General features: G+C 40.9%; 1 protein-coding gene across 1 annotated transcript in view; it reads left to right on the top strand.

Moving 5' to 3' along the window:
• LOC101845471 (rotatin) overlaps positions 1-20,961 on the top strand; it is a 91,526-nt gene extending 70,565 nt beyond the window's left edge. Inside the window, exons 32-48 of the mRNA XM_005099409.3 lie at positions 627-734; positions 1,724-1,901; positions 2,748-2,842; positions 3,358-3,457; positions 4,276-4,468; positions 5,620-5,843; positions 6,849-6,989; positions 8,884-9,066; positions 9,580-9,789; positions 11,509-11,603; positions 12,204-12,281; positions 14,380-14,506; positions 15,001-15,197; positions 16,109-16,253; positions 16,725-16,847; positions 18,169-18,275; positions 19,537-20,961. Of these exons, the coding sequence (XP_005099466.1) occupies positions 627-734; positions 1,724-1,901; positions 2,748-2,842; positions 3,358-3,457; positions 4,276-4,468; positions 5,620-5,843; positions 6,849-6,989; positions 8,884-9,066; positions 9,580-9,789; positions 11,509-11,603; positions 12,204-12,281; positions 14,380-14,506; positions 15,001-15,197; positions 16,109-16,253; positions 16,725-16,847; positions 18,169-18,275; positions 19,537-19,680 (2,448 nt within the window). The 3' untranslated portion in view covers positions 19,681-20,961. The remainder of the gene's footprint in view (positions 1-626; positions 735-1,723; positions 1,902-2,747; positions 2,843-3,357; positions 3,458-4,275; positions 4,469-5,619; positions 5,844-6,848; positions 6,990-8,883; positions 9,067-9,579; positions 9,790-11,508; positions 11,604-12,203; positions 12,282-14,379; positions 14,507-15,000; positions 15,198-16,108; positions 16,254-16,724; positions 16,848-18,168; positions 18,276-19,536) is intronic.
• The last annotated feature ends 300 nt before the right edge of the window (positions 20,962-21,261 follow it).

The following is a 21,261-nucleotide window of genomic DNA, read 5'->3' as shown; positions in this document are numbered from 1 at the left end:
GGAGTGTAGCATGGTGTGTCAGCATGTAGGTTCGTGGGTGGGGGTGGGTGCAAATATTGGAGAGGAAGAGAAATGGAGAAAAGGAGTAGGCGAAATAAACTTAACAAAAGATAAGTCCACTTAAACGAGAATTAGAGAAGTCCAGATTAAGGGAAAGAAATAGTAGAAAAGTTGTGACAAATCAGAACTGCAGATAATAGTCCAGATTAACTGGAAGTCCAGATAATGGAAAAGTCCAGTTAAAGGAGAACTTCAGATGATGGCAAAGTCCTGATGAATGGAGAAGTCAAGATAAAAGGAGAAAGTTTTGATAATGGAGGTGTCCAGATAAATGAGAAGTCTAGATAATGGAAGACTCCAGATATTGACGAAGTGGAGGTAATTGAGAAGGCTAGATAATAGAGAGGTTCAGATAACGGAGAAATCTAGATGTTGGAGAAATCCAGGTGATGGAGAAGTCCAGGTAATATTGGAGAATTCCAATTAAATGAAAAATCCAAATAATGGAGATGTCCAGATAATGGAAAAGTCCAGTTAATGGAAAAGTCTGCATAATGGAGGAGTCTGGATAATATGTTGGGAGCAGAGGGTTTTCTAAATCCTTTCGTTCTCCTCCTCCATCCCAGGCCGCCCTCCTACTGGTCAACCTGACCTCCCAGAGCATGCCCAGCGGTGACCTGGAGACCGGCCCTGGCACCTGGCAAGGCCCGCTGGTCACCGACACGGACTATCAGGTACCGTACAGTTACTGCATGATCCCAGTCTGGGACAGTTTGGCTTTGGAGAAAGAAAAACAAGTCTAGGAAGTTGCAATAAAATTTTCATTTATTTATTTTTTAATTTTGTTTTCGTTGTTCTATTTTATTTATTTATTTATCTTCTTTCTTTTTTTAAATTTAGTGTTAAATTTTTTATAACTTATTTTTTATATATTTATTTAGCTATCTTTTTTAAAAATCAGGGAGGAGATCAGACTAAAAGTGGATTAATTTATGTTTACTTTTCTTTCCAAATTGTATTTTGTTTTTTGTTTTTTGTTGTTTGTAGACAGAAAATATGTCTAATTGAAGTGTGACCCTTTTCTTTCATGAGGGCTTCATACTCGTTGCTTTAATATAAACAGGTTGTGTGTTTGTCTGTCTGTCTGTTGGAGGGTAGTTGATCCTACTTCTTTTCTCTCTGTTCATTGTTTCTGTTTGTCTGGCTTACGCTTTTCCAGCAATAAATGACTGTTTTCACGTGGATGTATTTCTCTTTAGTGAAACAGCCATTCTTTTCTCTTTCTCTGTTCTTTTTGTCTGTCTTTTGTCCTTTTTCTGAGCACTTAATGACATTTGTTGTATAGATATGCTTTTCTTTACTCTTTAAAAAAATCCCAAACAAAGAGACTGTTGCAAGCGCAGTAAAACCTTACTAAAGTTGGTTGGTGGGTGCTCTGGTGTGGTTTTCTTCTTCTTTCCTCTCAAACATCTATTGTCTTTATCTCCCCTACTTCTTTTTTGTGTTTGTTACTCTCTTGTAACACCTCTAATCTTTAGCATTTATATAACCTTATTGTGTAACAAGTGCCGTGATACTCTTACTAAACATTTTTTTAAAACCTTACTAAAACAAACATTCCTCTTTTGTGACTAGCCCATTTCCATTGTTAATGTTGTGTAAATTTTGAGATATCTGGGTTATGCTTTCATGACCAAATTTGTTTCTGTGTGTGTGCCCCCAGGTGATGCTGGTGGGAGTGGACGCTCTGATCGCCCTGCTGAGTCACACCAACTTTTACAGCGTGGCGGCTGACCTCTTGACCTCGCTGTACACCCCGTCAGTCATCCAGCCCATCCTGGTGACCACAGAGCTGCCCCTGGTGCTGGAGTCCACCGCCAACTCCTCCCTCTCCTCCTCAGGTCAGTCGTTTAGCCCCAGGGGTCAACAGGTTAGATAATTGTCAGTCATTTAGCCCCAGGGGTCAACAGGTTAGATAACTGTCAGTCGTTTAGCATCAGGGGTCAACAGGTTAGATAATTGTCAGTCGTTTAGCATCAGGAGTCAACAGGTCAGATTGCCACTGCGCTAGCAAAATGAAACGTCTCATCTCATTTTTTTGCTTCCTTTGAATTCAATTGGAAAAACTCTTTAACACTATCTGTTCAGGTCATCTGGCACCTGCGCCAGGCCCAGGAAGTTCGTTGCAGTCACTCTCCTGGCTGGGTGACCAGTTGGGGTATTTTGTACTGCTGGCTTTGTGACTGCAAATTGTTAACTAGACTAATTATCGTCTAATAATGATGAACTTGCCATGCTTGCTTCTTTTGTGACAGGCTTCCTACTTCTTTTCTTTCCCTCAGCTGTTTCTGTCTGTCTGTCTGTCTTACTTTTTCCCTACTTAAACTGACCTTTTTGAATGTCAATGTGCTTCCCTCTTTTATTGTAAGGGGGGGGGGGGGGGGGGGGTGTAAAATTTTGCAGCACTAGAAACTGCATAAGGTCATATGAGCGCGCAGGACACAGGTTGGTTATTTTCACGTTTCTTTACTCAAACAAAAGGTGCAATAGAGTTATTCATTTATCTCATTTTTTTTCTCTTGGAAGCAGGATTCTTTGCTATTTCACACCTACCCTTATCTGTCTGGAGCATTAATTATCAATGGGAAGGAGAGGATATGGTGCATTTTTTTTAAAAACCTTGCTACCAGTTTTTGATGGATTTTTACGAGAAATCGGGAGTCATTTCTCTCTTTTTCCCTCATCAGATGCAAGCAGCCTGGACCGCACCGGGGCCACAGCACTCACCAGTGTGTCTAGTCTGTCCACCCACCCCACGCCCAACATCACAGCAAGATCAAAGGTGAGAATATATGAATATAAGATATATCAGTTTCATATATATTTATATATATATATATATATCCCAGGCAAGTTTTCTAACTGTTCTAAGCCTAGAAAGCGAAATATTTCAGGAGAGTGAGAAAAAAACTTGTTTGATTATTTTTCTTAAGTTGTGCCTACATTGTGCATTTTTTTCTTGTAAGTGGGGTGATTTATCAATGTCATGCTTTTTCTTTCCTCATCCTTGCTATCATCATTTTCCTCTACTTCTTTTGTATGTTTGTCACTCTCTTGTGAACTGCTATTTCCAGGGTGCCTTGATAGTCGAAGCAGACTTTGTGCTATTGAGGCTAGAGAAGTGAGTAGAGTAAGCCTGATTCCCTGTTTGGACTTCTCTGTTGACATCCACCCCTTGACGCTCATATGACCTTATGCAGTTGCGACCACCGTAAAACTTTACAAAAAACCCCAACAACATACAATCTATGTCGGCCTCTGTAGCTTTTATGTTCTGGCTTCCTTATTTCTCGGCAGACCCTCTCGACAGACCGGAGTAAAGCGTCGGGTCTGGCAGCCTTACAAGAGAACAGCCTGAGCTCGTCCTCCAATATGGAGACTCCTCGGGGATCTCAAGGTTGGGAGGAAGAATTTTCCCCACATTATTTTTGCGTTTTTGCTGAAAGAAGTGCGGATGGCCCTTATCTGTTTCTTTCTTTCCTATGGTTCTTTTTTGTCCTCTTGCTTTCTCCCTGCGTTAAGGTGGGTGGTTGGCGGATGCTCCTTCTTTCGTATCAAACATCTATCTCTCCTCCTTTTTGTTGTGTTTGTTACTGTATTGTAACACCTCTAGTCTTCGGCACTTATATGACCTTATTGTGTTGCGAGTGCCCTAAAACTCCTTCAAAAACTAAAAGGGTAAGTACCCTTTACTACTTTTTTCTTTCCCACTGTGGAGAGGATGATGGTTTTGGGAATACAGAAAGGAAGCGGAAAGTCTGGCACCCTTTGCAGGAAAGAACAGAAGAACGTTCAACTTGATATGCACTGGCACAATCAATAGAAAGACCCTTAGCGAAATTTTGGAGAGAGCAACGGAGCATGAATGGACGTGTTCGGAATGCAGGGATGTTGCTTCCTGAAACAATGAACAATGAAATTCTTTCCCGCTGTTTTTTCTGCCTATCTTGGTTTGTTTCAGTACATTATAAGCTGGTTATCATGGGTGGTTGGAGAGAGAGACTGATACATGTTTTGATAAATGTGGGTGGATTGTGGGTGCTCTTGTGTGGTTTGCTTCTTCTTTCCTATCAAACATCTATCATCCTTATCTCCCCTCCTTCTTTTTTGTGTATGTTACTCTCTTGTAACACATCTATTCTTCGGCACTTATATGACCTTATTGTGTTGCAAGTGCAGTTAAACCCTTACTAAAACTAAAACTAAAAATCCCAGGAGACGTCCCCCAAGAGAGAGTGCATGCACGTCCGGCCACCACCGTCCAGACTACAGTCCCAGAGGGTCAGAACATTGCCACCCCGGGCGTGCTGTGTGCCGTGGTCAAGCTGATGACCAACCTGGTCAACTTGACCCCCCAGAGAAGCCTGAGCGACATGAAGAGTCACTCTCTCATAACCTCACTACTCAAGTGAGTTCAGTTTTTGGTAACTTTCAAAATTAACTCTTTAAGCCCTGAATTCTTTTCACCGTTTCCCCAGAGTTTTTTTTTCTACAGTCACCTAAACCTAGTGCACTATGTGTCATTATAACCGCAAAAGCTTGCCTCAAACTTCTAAATAGCGTAAACAAAGGCTTAGTCATTTCTAAAAAACTTGGTTCGGGAATAGTTTGAAAAAAACAAGAAAAAACTAGCTTTAAATGAAACGAAACAGTTGTCACTAGTACTGTACTCTCCCAGCGTCTGATGGGGTTCAAAGAGTTAAGGGTGTGAAAACATTTTTAAAGTCGTGTGGAGCGGGTGGTTGGCGGGTGCTCTGGTGTCGTTTGCTCCTTCTTTCCTATCAAACATCTATCATCCCTATCTCCCCTTCTTCTTTTTTATGTTTGTTACTCTCTTGTAACACCTCTAATCTTCTGGCGCTCATATGACCTTTTGCAGTTGCGAGCGCCGTAAAACCTCTACACTAAAACACTAAAACTAAAAGTCGTGTGGCATACATTTGGCTTCTTTATTCAATTAGCTTGTCTTATCTTGTTTGGTATTTTTTTGTTAACCCTCCAAAATCTGTTAACACCTTTGTGATGAAAGTTTTAAAAAATTTTTAATAGTTCTTTTCTTTCCTTCTGATTTTTTGTCTTCGCCTTGCCTTTTCCCTGCTGCAAAAGGCTGCTATCGTATCAATGTTCTTATCTTATATTATCTAACATTATCTTACCTTACCTTATTTTACCTTCTCTTATCTTATCTTATCATATCTTATCTCATCTTATCTCATCTTATCTTGTCTTACCTTATTTTGTCTTTTCTCATGGTATTTTATCTTATCTCATCTTATCTTGCCTTATCCTATTTTACCCTATCTCATCTCATCTCTTCTCATCTTACCTTATCTCTTCTTACCATATCTCATCTCATCTTATCCTTTCTTATCTTACCATATCTCATCTCATCTTATCCTTTCTTATCTTACCATATCTCATCTCATCTTATCCTTTCTTATCTTACCATATCTCATCTCATCTTATCCTTTCTTATCTTACCTTATCTTATCTCATCTAATCTTTTCCTACCTTATCTCATCTCAATTTACCCTACCTTATTTTATCTTATCCTCTCAGCGCTGTGGACCCAGGCCTGGTCCAGGTGCTGTGTGAGGAGATGACCGCTGGTCAGATGGGGTCGGCCTGTGCGCTCAACCTGATGGACTTCCTGCGCATGTACGGGGCGGTGGCCGACCTCTTGACCTCGTGCGTTGTCCTTGACACCAACACTCGCATGGAGCTGCTGCGCCACTCCTCGGGCCTCACGTCTCTGGCTTCACTACTGCTGCTGCAGTGGAGAGGTAGGTAAACCTACAGATTGGTCATTTAACGATAATAATTATAGTGATAATAATAATAAAAATAATAATGATAATACGACTAATAATGATAAAAATAATAATAATACCAATAATAACAATAATAATGATAATGACAATAACAACAGCAGTAATGATTTAATAATAATAATAATGATGATGATAATTATAAAAATAATAACAATGTTCATCCTCCGCTGGCGAAGATGACCTTGACTTCACATCACTGGAGGGGTGAGGTGTGTGCGGAGATGGCTGATCAGGCCTTTCTCACCCTGCACCAGGGTATAGGCCACGGACAGACACTTTCCACCTTTCTCTATCCTGGGCTAGCCTCTTGATGTTCCTACTGATGCTGAAGTTCCTCCATCTCCCAAGATTTTCTGTAACTGACTGTTTTTACTGGGTCGGGTAGTTGGTCCTCCGCGAACTGGCACTTTTCGGGTGACCTGACCTATGCACCTTTAGTCGCCTACTAGGAAAGCAGTATAATGGCAGGCGTATTCTTTGCTCCCCCATGCCCCCCCCCCTACCTGCATGGGCGATAATAATAATAATAATTATTATTATTATTATATAATGAGAATAATAATAATAATGATAATAAAATAAGAAGAAGAAATCACATTTTCCATGTTAAAAAAAAAATGGAGATACGACAAGAAAGCACTGAGGTCGCGATTCACTTAACTGCACAAGCTTTTTGCTAATCGTTTTATGCTGGGCATTATGCTTGTATTGCCCTCGATGTGTTAATCTAAACCAGGGACAGTGGGTGGTTGCCGGGTGCTCTGGTGTGGTTTGCTCCTTCTTTCCTATAAAAAAATCTGTCGTCTCTATCTCCCCTCCTTATCTTTTTTGTGTTTGTTACTCTCTTGTAACACCTCTAATCTTCGGCACTTATATGACTTTACTGTGTTGCAAGTGCCGTAAAACACTTACTAAAACTAAACCAGGGACTCTTTTCTCTTCTTTTTTTTGTCTCAGAAAAAGACGACCTGGGTGAAGTGTGCCTCAATGTATCGGTCAGTGTGTTGGACTTACTGACCAGTTTACTACAGACGGCGGGACAGCCTGCCCTGACCACTCTGACCTCTGTGGTGGGACAGATCTGGGCTCCGCTCACAGGTGACAAGTCATTTGTTAGGCATCGTGATGGAATCAGGCGCTCATCAAAATAATTAAATCAAAGAAATTCGGCTTTTTTAGGGGGGGCCGAATGGCAATTTTTTTCTAATTTTCTTTTTTGCTCAACACCTTTTATATCCATTTAAAAACACATTTTTGTATGGATTTTATTTTTTTAAAACATTAATAAGGCACAAAAAATGTAAATTTTCAGTTTCCAAGTACTCTCAGGCAATGGAAGTTACCAAACTAGGGAGCCATTTTCTCTGTAATTTTACGTTTGAAACCAGGTGACTCTGACTTCCTTCAACCACAAATATCTCTATTTCTATTCTAGATAGATTGATATTTTTTTCATCAAAAGTAAAGCAAATGGATAGGCTTTAAGATGATATCAATAACTCCATATGACCCAAAATTGACGAGCGCCTGATTCCACCATGTCGTACACATTTAGTAACTGATTTAAGACTGCAGAGAAAAAAACAACTGGTAATGACACATTTTCCTGCTTTCTGAAATTTGCAATCCAGAGACTTCCTTTTTCGTTTGTGTACAGAATTCTTTGAAAATTTTGTATTCTGTTAAAATACAGTCATATGTACTTTAAAATGGGAAGTGGCTAACCTGTATAAGAAATCAGCTGTACAAATAGCCACTTCCCATTTCTCCCCTTGTGTTTTCTTTTATAATTACGCTGTGTCAGACGGCCACTTTTTTCATTGATAATGAGTGGCTGTCTTAGAAAATGTTGACTGTATTCATTTAGCCCAGTTGTCATCGGGTCTATTTTCATGTTTTTGTGTATGGAATGGAGGAACTTGAGTCTCCTTTTGCTGATCTTAGACTAACCTTGTTGTGTACCAAGTTCTTTCAGGATACTTTCATGTGTTCTTTTACCAGGTCGTTTGTACCTGAAGCAGTCCTCAGTAAAATCATATTGCGGCAGCTTGGATTCTGTTTTTATCTTCTTATTTTTTATGCCCAGGCCTCAATCCCAGTCAGTTCAAATGAGGATCATTAAAATGTATCTTGTCTTATCTGATATTCTGTTTGCCAACATACAAACAACAGCAACAACGATGTTTTCCTTTTGTTCTTCATAATATTCTTTCTTAGATCCATTTTTATGTTGAAATATCGTTGTACAAACTCCCTCACATTTTCTTAGTCAATGATTGTCTGGTGCAAATAAGGTCACTAACAGTGGGTTGTTGGCGGGTGCTCTGTTGTGGTTTGCTCCTTCTTTCCTATCGAACATCTATTGTCCTGATCTCTCCTCCTTCTTTTTTATGTTTGTTACTCTCTTGTAACACCTCTAATCTTTGGCACTTATATGACCTTATTTTGTTGCGAGTGCTGTAAAACTTTTACTTAAGCTAACTAAAAGGTCACTTACATGGCGCCGGAAAAGGGGCATAGGACAAAAAAAGAAGAAGAAAAAATTGTTTTAAACAATGTAGGTACCGATCAGTTAGAACTTTGTAATTCAAACATAGCAAAATTCCTCCAACCAAGGATCAATTAAGTATTATCTATCTTATCCAACGTTCTGTTTGCCAGCAACAACAATGTCTTCTTTTTGTTATTCACATTCTCTCGTAGATTCATTTGAATGTTTTTAATATCATTGTACATACTCCTTTACATTTTCTTCATCAATGACTGGTACGATTAAGATCACTAACATGGCTCCCAAAAAAAGGGACACGTGACCCCAAAAAAATAGGAAAGAAACAAAATAAAAAAACAAAAAATAACAAAACAACTAACTAATGTTTTTCCAAAATAAAAAAACAAAAAATAACAAAACGACTTACCAATGTTTTCCCAAAATAAAAAAAAATTTAAAAAACAAAGCAACTAACCAATGTTTCTCCGTCGTACCTTTCAGAGTCGTTGGGCTGTATGCTAGAGGAGAACAGCTCGAGTCGCGCCACCCAGCACGCAGCTTGTCTCAACTTCCTGGGGCTGTTGTGCTGCGAGGAGGCCAAGAGTCTGGTGAAGAACCCCGACAGGATCTGCGAGTCGGCCTCGCTGTCCGAGCTCCTGGATGCCCCTCTCTGTGTGGAGGAAGGTGAGGCCTTCTGGGAAACAACGTTTTGTCCTTTCTCTTTCCGGACCTATCGCTGATATATCGGCCATGATGGGGATGCCTCACTTTTGTTTCGTTTTAACATGATCCGTCATTTATAAGTACTCATTATTGTTATTGAAAACTTTTAAAGGGTCTAGGAAATGAAAAGATCTAGTTTCACATTGTCAGAGTGTTCGTTTGGCGAAAAATGAGTGAATTAGTTCTTGCAGGCTTGCATCAAGAAAACGATGTAATAGGACCCAGAAGAAATATCATAACTCAAAGAAAAATTGGAATATTGCTTTTAAATAAAAAGCTGCGCTTTCAGAAACTTATGGATTATACTCTTGGCTTGTATATGATAAGATATTTATATTCATTTGCTTTCACATGTTTGGTGAGTGTAATTTTTTTCCGTCAGATAGGGTCCAGACCTGCCTCCTAAATAATCTTAATTGTGTCAATGGGGATGTAAAAACACCTACATTTTCTTGTTCCTCCATGTTCTTCCAGCAGGCACAGAATCGGGTAATCCGGAGGAGAAGACAGCCGGCCGCCTGCTGTGTAAGGTCCTGGTCGGTCTCTTCGACACGGTCACGTCCTCGGCGGGCGAGGAGAAGAGACGGGCCGGGGGCCAGAGGTCCGGGGTTCGACTCCGTGTGGTCAGCACCCTCAAGTCTCTGCTGGCCGTGTCACAGTCGGCCAAAGTGACCGCTCTAGAAGGTAGGAGGGAACATTGATTCCATCAATCCATTTTTTTTCCTTTTCTTATTTTTTTCTACATACTGTCTACCCTGGTCTGTCGTCCTGATTTCACCTCTTTGTAGTCTGAATATAGTCTTCCTTTTGTCATTACTTACTTTCCTTTTTTTTTTCATCTTCTGTTGCCGTTAAGCGTTATGGGGAGATGCAGTTTTCTAAGGTAGGCCAACTCCGCAGCTCTTTCAGTTGTGATATTATATTTCTCAGGGTTTCCTTGACACCCTCGATCCACCTGTTGCGTGGCCTTCCTTTTCCTTTTGTCGTTTTTGTAAGAAAAATGACCACCCCGTATGACTTACTTTTACTATTTCTGTCTTCTTGGTCCTCAAAGTGTTGATGAGGGATGTAATTGTCAGATGTTGCAAGTGCTGTATGTTGCTTTTTGGGTCATCATATTATGCCTAAGGAGAGTCTCTTTGATTCGTCAATCGATTTATTTTTTATATATTTTTTTTTTTTAAGCCATCAAATCTCGTATTGTGATTGTAGGCCTTTGAGGCTGGCTGTTGTGGCCCTGTTCTCAGAACTGTGTTAATGATCCTGCTATACATCGCCATAAAGTTCTGAACCAGGCATTGGAAATCATGGGTCGCCATTCATTTCTTTGCTTGCATGCTATCAAAAACTGTATATTCTCCTTGTCCATCACCCAGCTGTCTTTCAAGTAAGTTTCTCTGGGTCTGCCCCTGCTTCCTCTTCCTTCTATTTTTCCCATTAAGAACAAGATGTTTGTGGGTGGTTGGCGGGTGCTCTGGTGTGGTTTGCCTTTTGCTTTTTCTTTCCTATCAAGTATCTATCGTCCTTATCTCTTCTCCTTCTTTTTTGTGTTTGTTACTCTTTTGTAACACCTCTCATCTTCGGCACTTATATGACCTTATTGTGTTGCAAGTGCCGTAAAACACTTCCTAAAACTAAAAAAGAACAAGATGTTCTGCTATAAGACGGTTGGAACCGTCCACAACAACCACCCACTTTCGAGGAGAAAAGTGATTGTCTTCGGCAGGTAGTTGTTTCGGACAGTGTCATTTTAATATTTAAAACATACGCAAGGAGGGGGGGGGGGGGATGGGAAGTGAGTGGTGGTTTGTGCAGGTGATTGTCTTGAACAGGTGACTCTTTCTTAGAGCAGGTTTGACTGAAATGTACCTAAAAAAATTTTTTTAAAGCAGCTACACATAAACAGATTTGTGAAGTTTTCTTTGCCTTCTTTCCTTATGCTCTAGTTTTGTAGGCTACCTCACTTGTTTTTGGTACTCTTCTTGTTCTGTACGTTAAACAAGAGTTTAGTGGGTGGTTGGCAGGCCATCTGGTGTGCTTTGCTCCTTCTTTCTTATCAAACATCAATCGTCCTTATCTCTCCTCCTTCTTGTTTGTGTATGTTACTCTCTTGTAACACATCTATTCTTCGGCACGTATATGACCTTACTGTGTTGCAAGTGCTGTAAAACTGTTACTTAAAAAAAAACAACAACCAAAAACTCGCTTGCAACACATTTATTCTTCGGCACTTATATGACTTTATTGTGTTGCAAGTGCCATAAAATTCTTACTTAAAAAAAAAAAACTCTCTTGCAACACATCTATTCTTCGGCACTTATATGACCTTATTGTGTTGCAAGTGCTGTAAAATTCGTACTAAAACTTAACTAGACAAGAGTTTCTTTCTGTCCCTGGGTACAGCGGGCCTGGTGGAGTCTACCATAGAACACGTCAAACAGACACACGCCCAGCTCAGCCTGGAGACCCTGGGCATGGTCAAGTCTGGGGGGAAGAAGGTGAGTGGATCCTTGGTACACATAGGTGGGGCGCAGATAATTCATTGTGTCTTTCTGTATAATGATAAATTTCTGTATAACAGCATGGGCCGGGAACACCTCTAATCTTCGGCACTTATATGACTTAATTGTGTTGCAAGTGCCGTGAAACACCCCCTAAAGCAAAATGGATATGCGCTTTATAAATGCAATCATTAATTATTAATATTTTATGTAGCTTGTTCTTACAATGTCCGTGGGCGGTTGGCGGGTGCTCTGGTGTGGTTTGCTTCTTCTTTCCTATCGAATGTCTATCGTTTTGATCTCTCCTCCTCCTTTTTTGTTGTTGTTACTCTCTTGTAACACCTCTAGTCTTCGGCACTTATATGACCTTATTGTGTTGCAAGTGTCGTAAAACTTTCACTAAGTGGGTAGTTGGTGGGTGCTCTGGTGTGGTTTGCTTCTTCTTTCCTATCGAACATCGATCGTCTTTATCTCCCCTCCTCCTTTTTTGTTGTTGTTACTCTCTTGTAACACCTCTAATCTTCGGCACTTAAATGACCTTATTGTGTTGCAAGTGCCTTAAAACTTTTACTAAAACTAAACGTACAATGTCCTCAGGAGGAGCCGTTCCTGCAGGAGATCATCATCATGTTTGATTTCCTGCGCAACTTTATGTGTGGCAACGCAGACGTCAAGGTAACCGACTCGCTGGTGTTTCATGTTGTTGTGTTTGTGTGTGGTAGCCTATCCGTTCGAAATGTTTGGAGCCCCGAAGAGCGTGCTCTTCGCCAGGGCCACCGCCTCTCTTGGGTAGCGGGTGAGGCAGTCCAACCTCCCTGAATCCTCCCCAAAGAGATGCCACCGCCAGACCTCCGTGGCGGGGCATCTCTGCAGCCAGTGCTCCAAATCTTGGGGTTCCTCGCTGCACAATGGACAGATTGGGTCCAATGTTTTGGCTATTCTATTTTTGTAGGCCCGCAGCCCAAAGAAGTGACCGGTCCAGGTTGTTGTTGTTGTTGTTATTGTTGTTGTTGTTCTTCTTCTTTTTCTTCTTCTTCTTCTTCTTCTTCTTCTTCTTTTTCTTCTTCCTTTGTAAGTCTGTGGTCTGCACCTTGTACATCTTTTTTACCCGTTGCTTCTGTTCTGAACTAATGTAAACTGCAGCACAGATCTGTGTTTTTGTTGTCACTTTATGTGTCTTTTTTCTTTGCCTGGGTGGTTGGTGTGTGCTCTGGTCTGGTTGGCTCCTATTTCCTATCAAACATCTCTCATCCTTATTTCTCCTTCTTCTTCTCTACAGAGATGCCCTGCCACGGAGGTCTGGCAGTGGCATCTCTTTGGGGAGGATTCAGGGAGGTTGGACTGCCTCACCCTCTTTGTATGTTACTCTCTAGAGACGCCTCAAATCTTCAGCACTTTTATGATTCATTTGTGTTGAAAGTGCTGTAAAACCTTTACTAAGACTAAAACTAAATCGTTAACCTTTCTTGCTGAGAAGAGGACATGAGAAGAGATTTAGTCATTTTCTTTTAAAAATTGAATTGTCCTTGTACTAAAATTGTCTTAAACAACGATTTTCTGCCTCCGAGCACAGCACAAACCTCTAAACAGAATCAGCCCAAAAAAATTACCATTGTGCTTACTGTGTGACCAGGTCTATGAAATAAATAAAATAAAAAAATAAATTGCACTTTTATTGATCCCAGAAGGGCAATTTGGTTTACAATGTCAAACATACATACATACGTACGTACGTACGTACATACATACATACATACATACATACGTACATACATACATACATACTTACATACATACATACATACATACATACATACATACATACGTACGTACGTACATACGTACGTGCATACATACATACATACATAATTATGAATACATAAATACATTCACCAAAACATACATAAATACACAATATTACACCAGTACAGAACAATATACAACCATGCCATTACCGGTCGCCACCGTGCAGCGCCCTGTATTTTGAGCTAGGGTTGTCTTGTCTTGCTCAAGGACACACCCCAGTGACCACCCATCTAAACCCTGTGTCGCCGACACTTGCTTGACATTACTTGAGTCTGAAGTGACTGCTCACTTAGCCACTGGAGCCCCTAAATAGTACAACATCTGCTCTTGTACTTGGAGTTTCCCAAATCACAACATTTTTGCTACAAAGTTCTATCTGCTCAGTACCTAGTTTTGAGAAATTTGTCGTTTTAAATTCTGAGTTTCTCAACATTATGTCAAACTTTTTCAATTCTTTGAATATCTGGATAACAAATCTGAATAATCTTATGATTTTGATAGAGTAGATAGAACATTGGTTTCTGACCTCATGGTCTTTTTAACTCTAAATGACCAAAAATGTCAGATAGTATGAAAAGAAATAAATGAGGTAGTGCTTGATGAAGTCCACGTACAACACTCACTGTTCAAAACAATCAGGAAACGGCAAATGCAGTTTTTGGGACACCTGAATAGACATAAAGGTCTTGAACATCTAGCTCTCACTGGCAAAATTGAGGGCAAACGAGGCTGGGGTAGTCCCAGAGCAACCTGCTTATGGAACCTAAACAAATGGGTAACAGGGAAAGATCAGGGAAACATAGCTTTTATTAAAAGCATCCTAGCAAAGGAATGAATGGAGAACCATGATCGCCGATGTCTGTTGCAGATCTAGCACTGGATAATGATAATGATGATAGTGAATATCATGATAGTGATGATGATGATGATAGTGGTGATGATGATGATGATGATGGTTTCTCCCCAGGTGGCGTGCTTCCACAGTGGACTGACCACTATAGCCCAGAGACTGTGGTCGTGGTGTCAGGAAGACCCCGCTCTGATGTCCAGCGCTCTGTCTCTGCTGATGGCTTATACGGCTCACTGTGACTCTGGTTAGTCTATTTGTAGTACTGGGGGGGGGGGGGGGGGGGAGAGAAAGAGAGAGGGAGAAAGACACTGGCTTACATTGCTCACTGTGACTCGGGTCAGTTTATTTTTAGCATAGTTGTTGAATTTTAGCGACGTGGTTTTGATCAAAGTAAACTTCAGCATTCCATTCAGAACTTATTTGACCGTTCAAGCTCTCCATTATCTATGGATTTCCTGTGTTTTTCTGAAAAGTTACTTTTCTCACTCTCTCTCTCTCTCTCTCTCTCTCTCTCTCTCTCTCTCTCTCTCTCTCTCTCTCTCTCTCTCTCTCTCTCTCTCTCTCTCTCTCTCTCTCTCTCTCTCTCTCTCTCTCAAGCTAGAGATGTGAGCAGAGTAAGCCTGATTCCTGTAAAGACTTCTCTGTTGACATCCACCCCTTGGCGCTCATATGACCTTATGCAGTTTCGAGTGCCGTAAAACTTCTACCAAATAAAAAGATACTCTCCTCCCACCACAGCGGCCAGCTCACTGACCACCACAATGTCCGCCCAGACAACGGGCAAGACCAGCGGTCAAGGCTCCCTGCTCCACTACATCCTGCGACTGGCCCAGAGAGAGCTGGACAGAGACGAGTGCTCCCCCACCCTCAGACAGGCCTTCACCCTGCTCACCAACCTGGTCCTGTCTGCCGAGTGTCGCAACGTGCTGTGGAAGGTAAATCTGGGACATGTGTGTGTCATCGCAGTCAAATTAAGCCCTCGTCAAAATGCCTGAATTTGAGGCAGTGTGGTGAAATCAGGCACTCGTCAAAATAATACTTAAAAAACTGGCATTATTTCGCAGGTTTGGGGATTTTTATTGAATTTTTGTTTTTTGGCTTAACTCCTTCCATGTCCATTAAAGAACGCATTCCGGTGTGGACAGCACTGAAAAATGTTGATTAAATGCACAAAAAGTGTAAATTTGCTGTTTTCATGGACTCTCAAGCTAAGGAAATAACTAAACTTTGGCAGCCATTTTCCACTAATTTTACCTCTGAAACCAGGTGACCCCTACCTCCTTCAGTCGCAAATATCTCGACTTGTATTCAAGAGAACTGGATATTTTTTAATCAAAAGCAAGACAAATGAACAACCTTTAAGACGATACCCATAACTTCACCAGACCAAAAATTGACGAGTGTCTGATTCTACCGCGTCGTGACACAAATGGAAGGAACTGACAATTTTTCTGCCCACAGAGTAATTTTTTTATCCATATTTTCTTTTTTTGGGGGGCTCTGCACCTTTTATGACCATTTGAAAAGTTTCTTCTGTGGAATTAAATGAAAAATGTTGATCCTACTTCGTTACTTTACTTTATCCGTCTTCTTGTACCTCCTGGACATCAAGGGGAGAAAGAGCTTTCTGTCTCTAGCAAGCCGGATGGTCTGGCTGGGTGGGATGTTGAAAAATGATGTTGATCAGAGGCACAAAATATGTGTAGCAGAGATAAGTCTTGTTTTGACAGAGCAAAATATGATAGGCAGCCAGTGAGAACTTTAACTGTCTTTGTCTAACTTACTCTCATATTATAGTGACGATTTGACTTACCGTCCTTCACTGTTTAAACTTCTGTCTCTCCAGAATTCATTCCTGAACCAGTTCTCTAACCTCAACCCTCGCCGAAAGCGCGGAAAAGTTCGTGTCGTTGTGGAAACGCTGTGGTGCGAGTTACTTCTGGCGTTGTCCTTCAGTGTTGATGGCCAGCAGATCATCCTCAAAATACCAGGTGGGTTGATCGTTTGGACGATCCTGATGTGCAGCATCTCTGCAAAGTGACCTATCTCATCCAGTGCCAGATCTGCGACAGACATCAGCGATCATGGTTCTCAATTCATTCCTTTGCTCGGATGCTCTTAAAAAAGCTACATTTCCCTGATATATCCCCGTTACCCATTTGTTTAGGTTGCCTGACGCACCCGCCTTTAATGCAGGCTTAGAAATATGAACATTCCACTCTAAATTTAGATGCTGACATCGTAAGTTTTTGGATGTGAAATTTCAATTGAAATACGTCGCTTAGATCAAAAGCAAAGGCAATTTCTTTTGCTGGGAAGCCATCAGCTGGCAGCCATTTTGGTTCTTCTGTGCTGACCTGCTGACCTGCTGACCTCTTTATGGTGATAAGAGAGTTAATCAACACGTTTTTGTCCTGATTCACAACACCTCTTAATCAACACATTTTTGTCCTGATCCACAGACGTGCTGACCGTACTCCTGGACATGATGGAGGTGGGCTCCACACGCTGCCAGCACTGCGCCACGCTCATCGTGAGAAACCTCTGCTGCCACGCCCCCAACAAGCCTAAGCTTCTGGCTGCAGGTAGGGAATACCGATCAAATTGTCCAAGATGGGCAGTCACTGATTGTTGAGGAGTAAAGTCAGGTACTCATTACTCCTGGGTGGGCAGGAGGGGGTGAAAAAAAATCCATGCCCGAACCGAGGCTCGTACCCGGACTTTCCGCTTCGGAGGCAAGTGCACTAACCGCTCTGCCACCACACCCTCATTAACTTTATAATACATGGAAAAACTGCAAGGGAGAAGTAGGAAGTGGTCGTTTGTACAGGTGATTGGCTTGGACAGGTGGCTGTTAGAGCATATTCAACGAGTTTAAAAGCACAAGAGCCTATCCTTTGTATCGTAAGAGAAATGAGAAGCTCCGATTGATTCTTCTAAAAGGGTGGATAAAAATTGTGGAAGTCGCTTGTTTTTCTTGTGACAGGGATGATGTTTCTTGAACTTTAAATATGCAAATTGATCATGTTTTCATAGTTGTTTTGTTTTTGGGGTTTTGGTTTTTTTTTTTACCGAATTGAATAGGGTTAACACATTTTAACTCACCTAATTATAATTAGAAAAATCATGAAAAATCAAAATCCGAATATTTTGGACAAAAGACCTCTATGGCTGGTGCAACCTTCAACTGTGGAACTCCCTTGTCGAAGGATTACTTTTGGTAGGAAAAAGTAAATGTACACCGGGGAAGGGGGAGAGAGAAGAAAGTCAGAATTTTATATGCGATATAACGTTTATATGGTGCTTTGTCTTCCTAGGTCACAAAGGGGTGACAGTTTACCGTTACTTTCTTCCAGTGGGCGATTTCAAAAGTAATTCATATCTGACCATTACTTCTAAAGCAACGTATTTTTAGAATTTAGGTGTTTAGTTTTAGTATGAGTTTTACGGCACTTGCAACTCAAATAAGGTCTTTCAAGTCCTGAAGATTAGAGGTAATACGCGTGAGTTAACAACAAACACAAAAAAGGAGGTGAGACAAGGACAATAGATGTTTGATAGGAAAGAAGGAGCAAACATAACCAGAGCATCCACCAACCGCCCACAATTAGAATGAGATATACGATATGATGCTTATATGATGCTACGTATTCATAGGTCGCAAAGGGCTGACAGCTCACAGTCTTTTTCTTCCAGCAGAGGATCAGAAAAGTAAATCACATCTGACCGTCATTTCTAAAATTTGTGTACTTGTTTCTCGAGATCATTTGTATACTTTTATTTCGTATACTTTTTCCACCAGATTTGTATACTTTTTCTCCCGATAATGTGTACATATTTTTAATTTGTATACTTTTTCTCTGCTTAATTTGTATACTTCTAATGTGTATACTTTTTTCTCTCCAGACAAGCTGGTGTCTATGCTGGTGCAGCAGATAGAGAAGAAGGAAGAGGGCAGCACCCAGCTGGTGGCCAGCTCAGCTCTGTGGGCGCTAGTCTACAACAACCACAAGGTCCGTTTTGGCATGGGTTTTTTTGGGGGGGTTATAACGTTTTAGTGAAAGTTTGAAGGCACTTTCAACACAAATAGGTTATATTGTAATTACTAAAGCTTAGAGCTGTTACAAGTGAGTAACATACAAAAAGAAGGAGGTTTCATTGTTTTGGGGGGAGAGAGGGAGAGATAAATGTTTGGGTTTTTTAAAGGGTTTTTTTACACACCCATCGACACAATTAAGATCACTAGTGAGAAAATGGACGCCAAAGATTAGTTATTTCATTAGCTTGAGAGTCAGTGGAAACTGAAAATTTACATTTTTTTGTGTCTTTAATCAACATCTTTCAGTAAAATCCACACAGAAATGTGTTCTTTATTGGGCATGAAAGGTGTTGAGCCAAAAAACAAAAATTGGATAAAAATTCACAAACCTGTAGAAAAATGCCAGTTTTTTAACTGATTTCGCCACACTGCCTCACATACTTTATATGAGGCTTTGAGCTTTGGATACAGATATAAGACTAAGATGATAAGATGTGGTTATTTTCTCTTATATCCAATGTGTAAAAATGTCAGTTTGATCTCACGAGTGGCATGTGGGTCTGCTAGGTTTTCCTTTAAGGTGGCAGAATGGTGCTGCCCTGTCAGTGTGTGTGAGACTCTATGACTCAAACATGCTGTATATGGGGGTGGATGGTGGGTGCTCTGGTGTGGTTTGCTTCTTCTTTCCTGTCAAACATCTATCATCTTTATCTCTCCTCCTTCTTTTTTGTGTTTGTTACTCACTTGTAACACCTCTAATTTTCGACACTTGTATGACTTTATTGTGTTGCAAGTGCTGTAAAACGCTTACTAAAACTAAATTAAAACATGCTGTATGAGTTGTCAACCTTCTGCTGCTTTTTTCATCTTTTGCTTGCTGGTAGGCCTATTTGGAGGGCACCACTGGTAGGTTCTTCTTCTTTACTTTCCCTCTATTGTTTCTGTCTGTCTGTCTGTCTTACTTTTTCTCAGCACTAAATGATCAGTATTGAGTCGATGTGCTTCTCTTTACTCAAACAAACAAACAAGCCAGACATCTGTAGCTTTAATTGTCTTTCGCTTCAATCACGTGCAGCTTCAATCTTCTGTCCCTTCAATCATCTGTCTCTTCTATCGCCTGTCCCTTCAATCATCTGTCCCTTCAGTCATCTCTCCCTTCAATCATCTGTCCTTTCAATCATCTGTACTTTCAATCATCTGTCCCTTCAATCATCTGTATGTCTCCCCCTCACCAGGCACGGGTACAGGTCAAGTCTGCGAGCGTGGCGCCTCGACTGGCCGAGAGTCTGCATGACCTCCAGGCCTCAGGGTCAATGTCACAGGTCACAGTCAGCAGCTGTGAGAATCTCAAGGCCATCATCAACGCTGTGCGCGACTGAGGCCGTGTGGAATCTTCTAGGGGTTTTTTTGTTTGTGAGAATACAGAAAGTATCATAAGTGAGGTCAGCAACATATTGACTTCTGGACATAGATCTCTGTTTTGGTTTGTTATGCCTCTGCTAAGAGAATAGATTTCAAACGCCTTCTAGTTTTGGATTGGTATATTTGAAAGTGAGTGGTTAACCATGATTTTCAATCAATATATCTGTTTCAGATCTGGCACAAGAAGAGAGATTGTAAATCATGTATTTCTTCTCAAGACTGAAGAAAATTCTTACCAGTATAGATGGGTGTTTATCTTAACAGTAGCATATTACTGTTTGAGAGGCTTGAGCTCCAAACTATAGAATCTCCAATGGCAGCTTCATACTCCCCTCCGATGCCTACCCCGGATGATATCCTGTAATTCAGCAAAAATCAAATGTCTAAGACCTCCACCTTTTTAACACTTTGCCGTCACAAGGCTCATTTAGTAAAAACCCTTGCCATCACAAGCATTTTGGGGGAAACCCAAAGAAACGGTGTAAACATCGCTGACTGGCATTTTGTGACGGCAGCGGAAGTTTCGCCTTCTTGTTGATCAGCGAGATGTGATGGCAAAGTGTTAAGCATTGCATCAGGCCAAACGGCACACACCCCAAGTCTACTGAATTAACAACCAGAACAAAGAGTAGGGCTCTTACGCTGTGGTAGAAAAAATAGCTGTCCTTGTAACAGTAAAGTTCAGCCACTGTGTGGGTAGGAGGACCATAGTCATGTAGACATAGACTCTCTCAAGGGAGGAGAATGTAAAAGAAGAGAAAGATCTGTTAAGTCTGTCTTCCTGTTGTGAAAATCTTTTAATTGAAAGGTGTGAACAAGGTACTGTCAACTTTGCTTCCTTGACTACCCCTGAGAACTAGCGCGCGCGGGGAATGCAGAGAAGAAGCTTTGCTTCTGTTTTCTATAAACAGTTCTCAGGTGATGAAATGACTGTGATTTGTATATATTAAACCCGGAATGCCTTTTCTTTTTTTGTTTTTGAACAACTGTGTAATTGTAGAGAATCTTGTTCATGTAAAAAAGGATAGTACATCGTCTACATCTCATATTGTGTTTTGTAGAAATTTGCTTTGGTTTAAAATCAATTGCAAGTTCTATTGGCATCTTAATGTAGTTATATGTATTTAGTTAGCTTCTGTTACTTTACTCGATCATATTGTTATTTATTTGCTTACTATACAATTACTGTACTCTGTTTTGATTATCTGAAGAAATTAAATCATAAAAGTACAGAGAAAGCCTGCACTCTTTTTTTGTTTAACCTGCCTGTGTACAATCTCTGGTGTGGGTAGTCTAGTGGTTAGGCTACCGGACTTGAAATCGTTGTTGTTGTTGTTGTTGTTGTTATCGATCCAGCAACATCTGGGCTCTCGCCCTTCTGTCCAATGCCATGTAGTGATAAGTGCAGCTTTGCTGCAGTTGCTGTAATGTTCCATAGAGTGTGTTGTCGAAGTTAGGTCTCGGAGGGAGACTTGAAATCGTGAGGTTGTGGATTCGGGGGTTCAAGCCTCCATCCCGACGTTATGTCCTTGGGAAAG

Source organism: Aplysia californica, unplaced genomic scaffold, assembly GCF_000002075.1.
Source record: "Aplysia californica isolate F4 #8 unplaced genomic scaffold, AplCal3.0 scaffold00212, whole genome shotgun sequence".
In the NCBI taxonomy this organism is placed as follows: Eukaryota; Metazoa; Mollusca; class Gastropoda; order Aplysiida; family Aplysiidae; genus Aplysia; species Aplysia californica.
The sequence above is the reverse complement of the archived record's forward strand: the minus strand, read 5'-3'. Positions and strand labels throughout refer to the sequence as shown.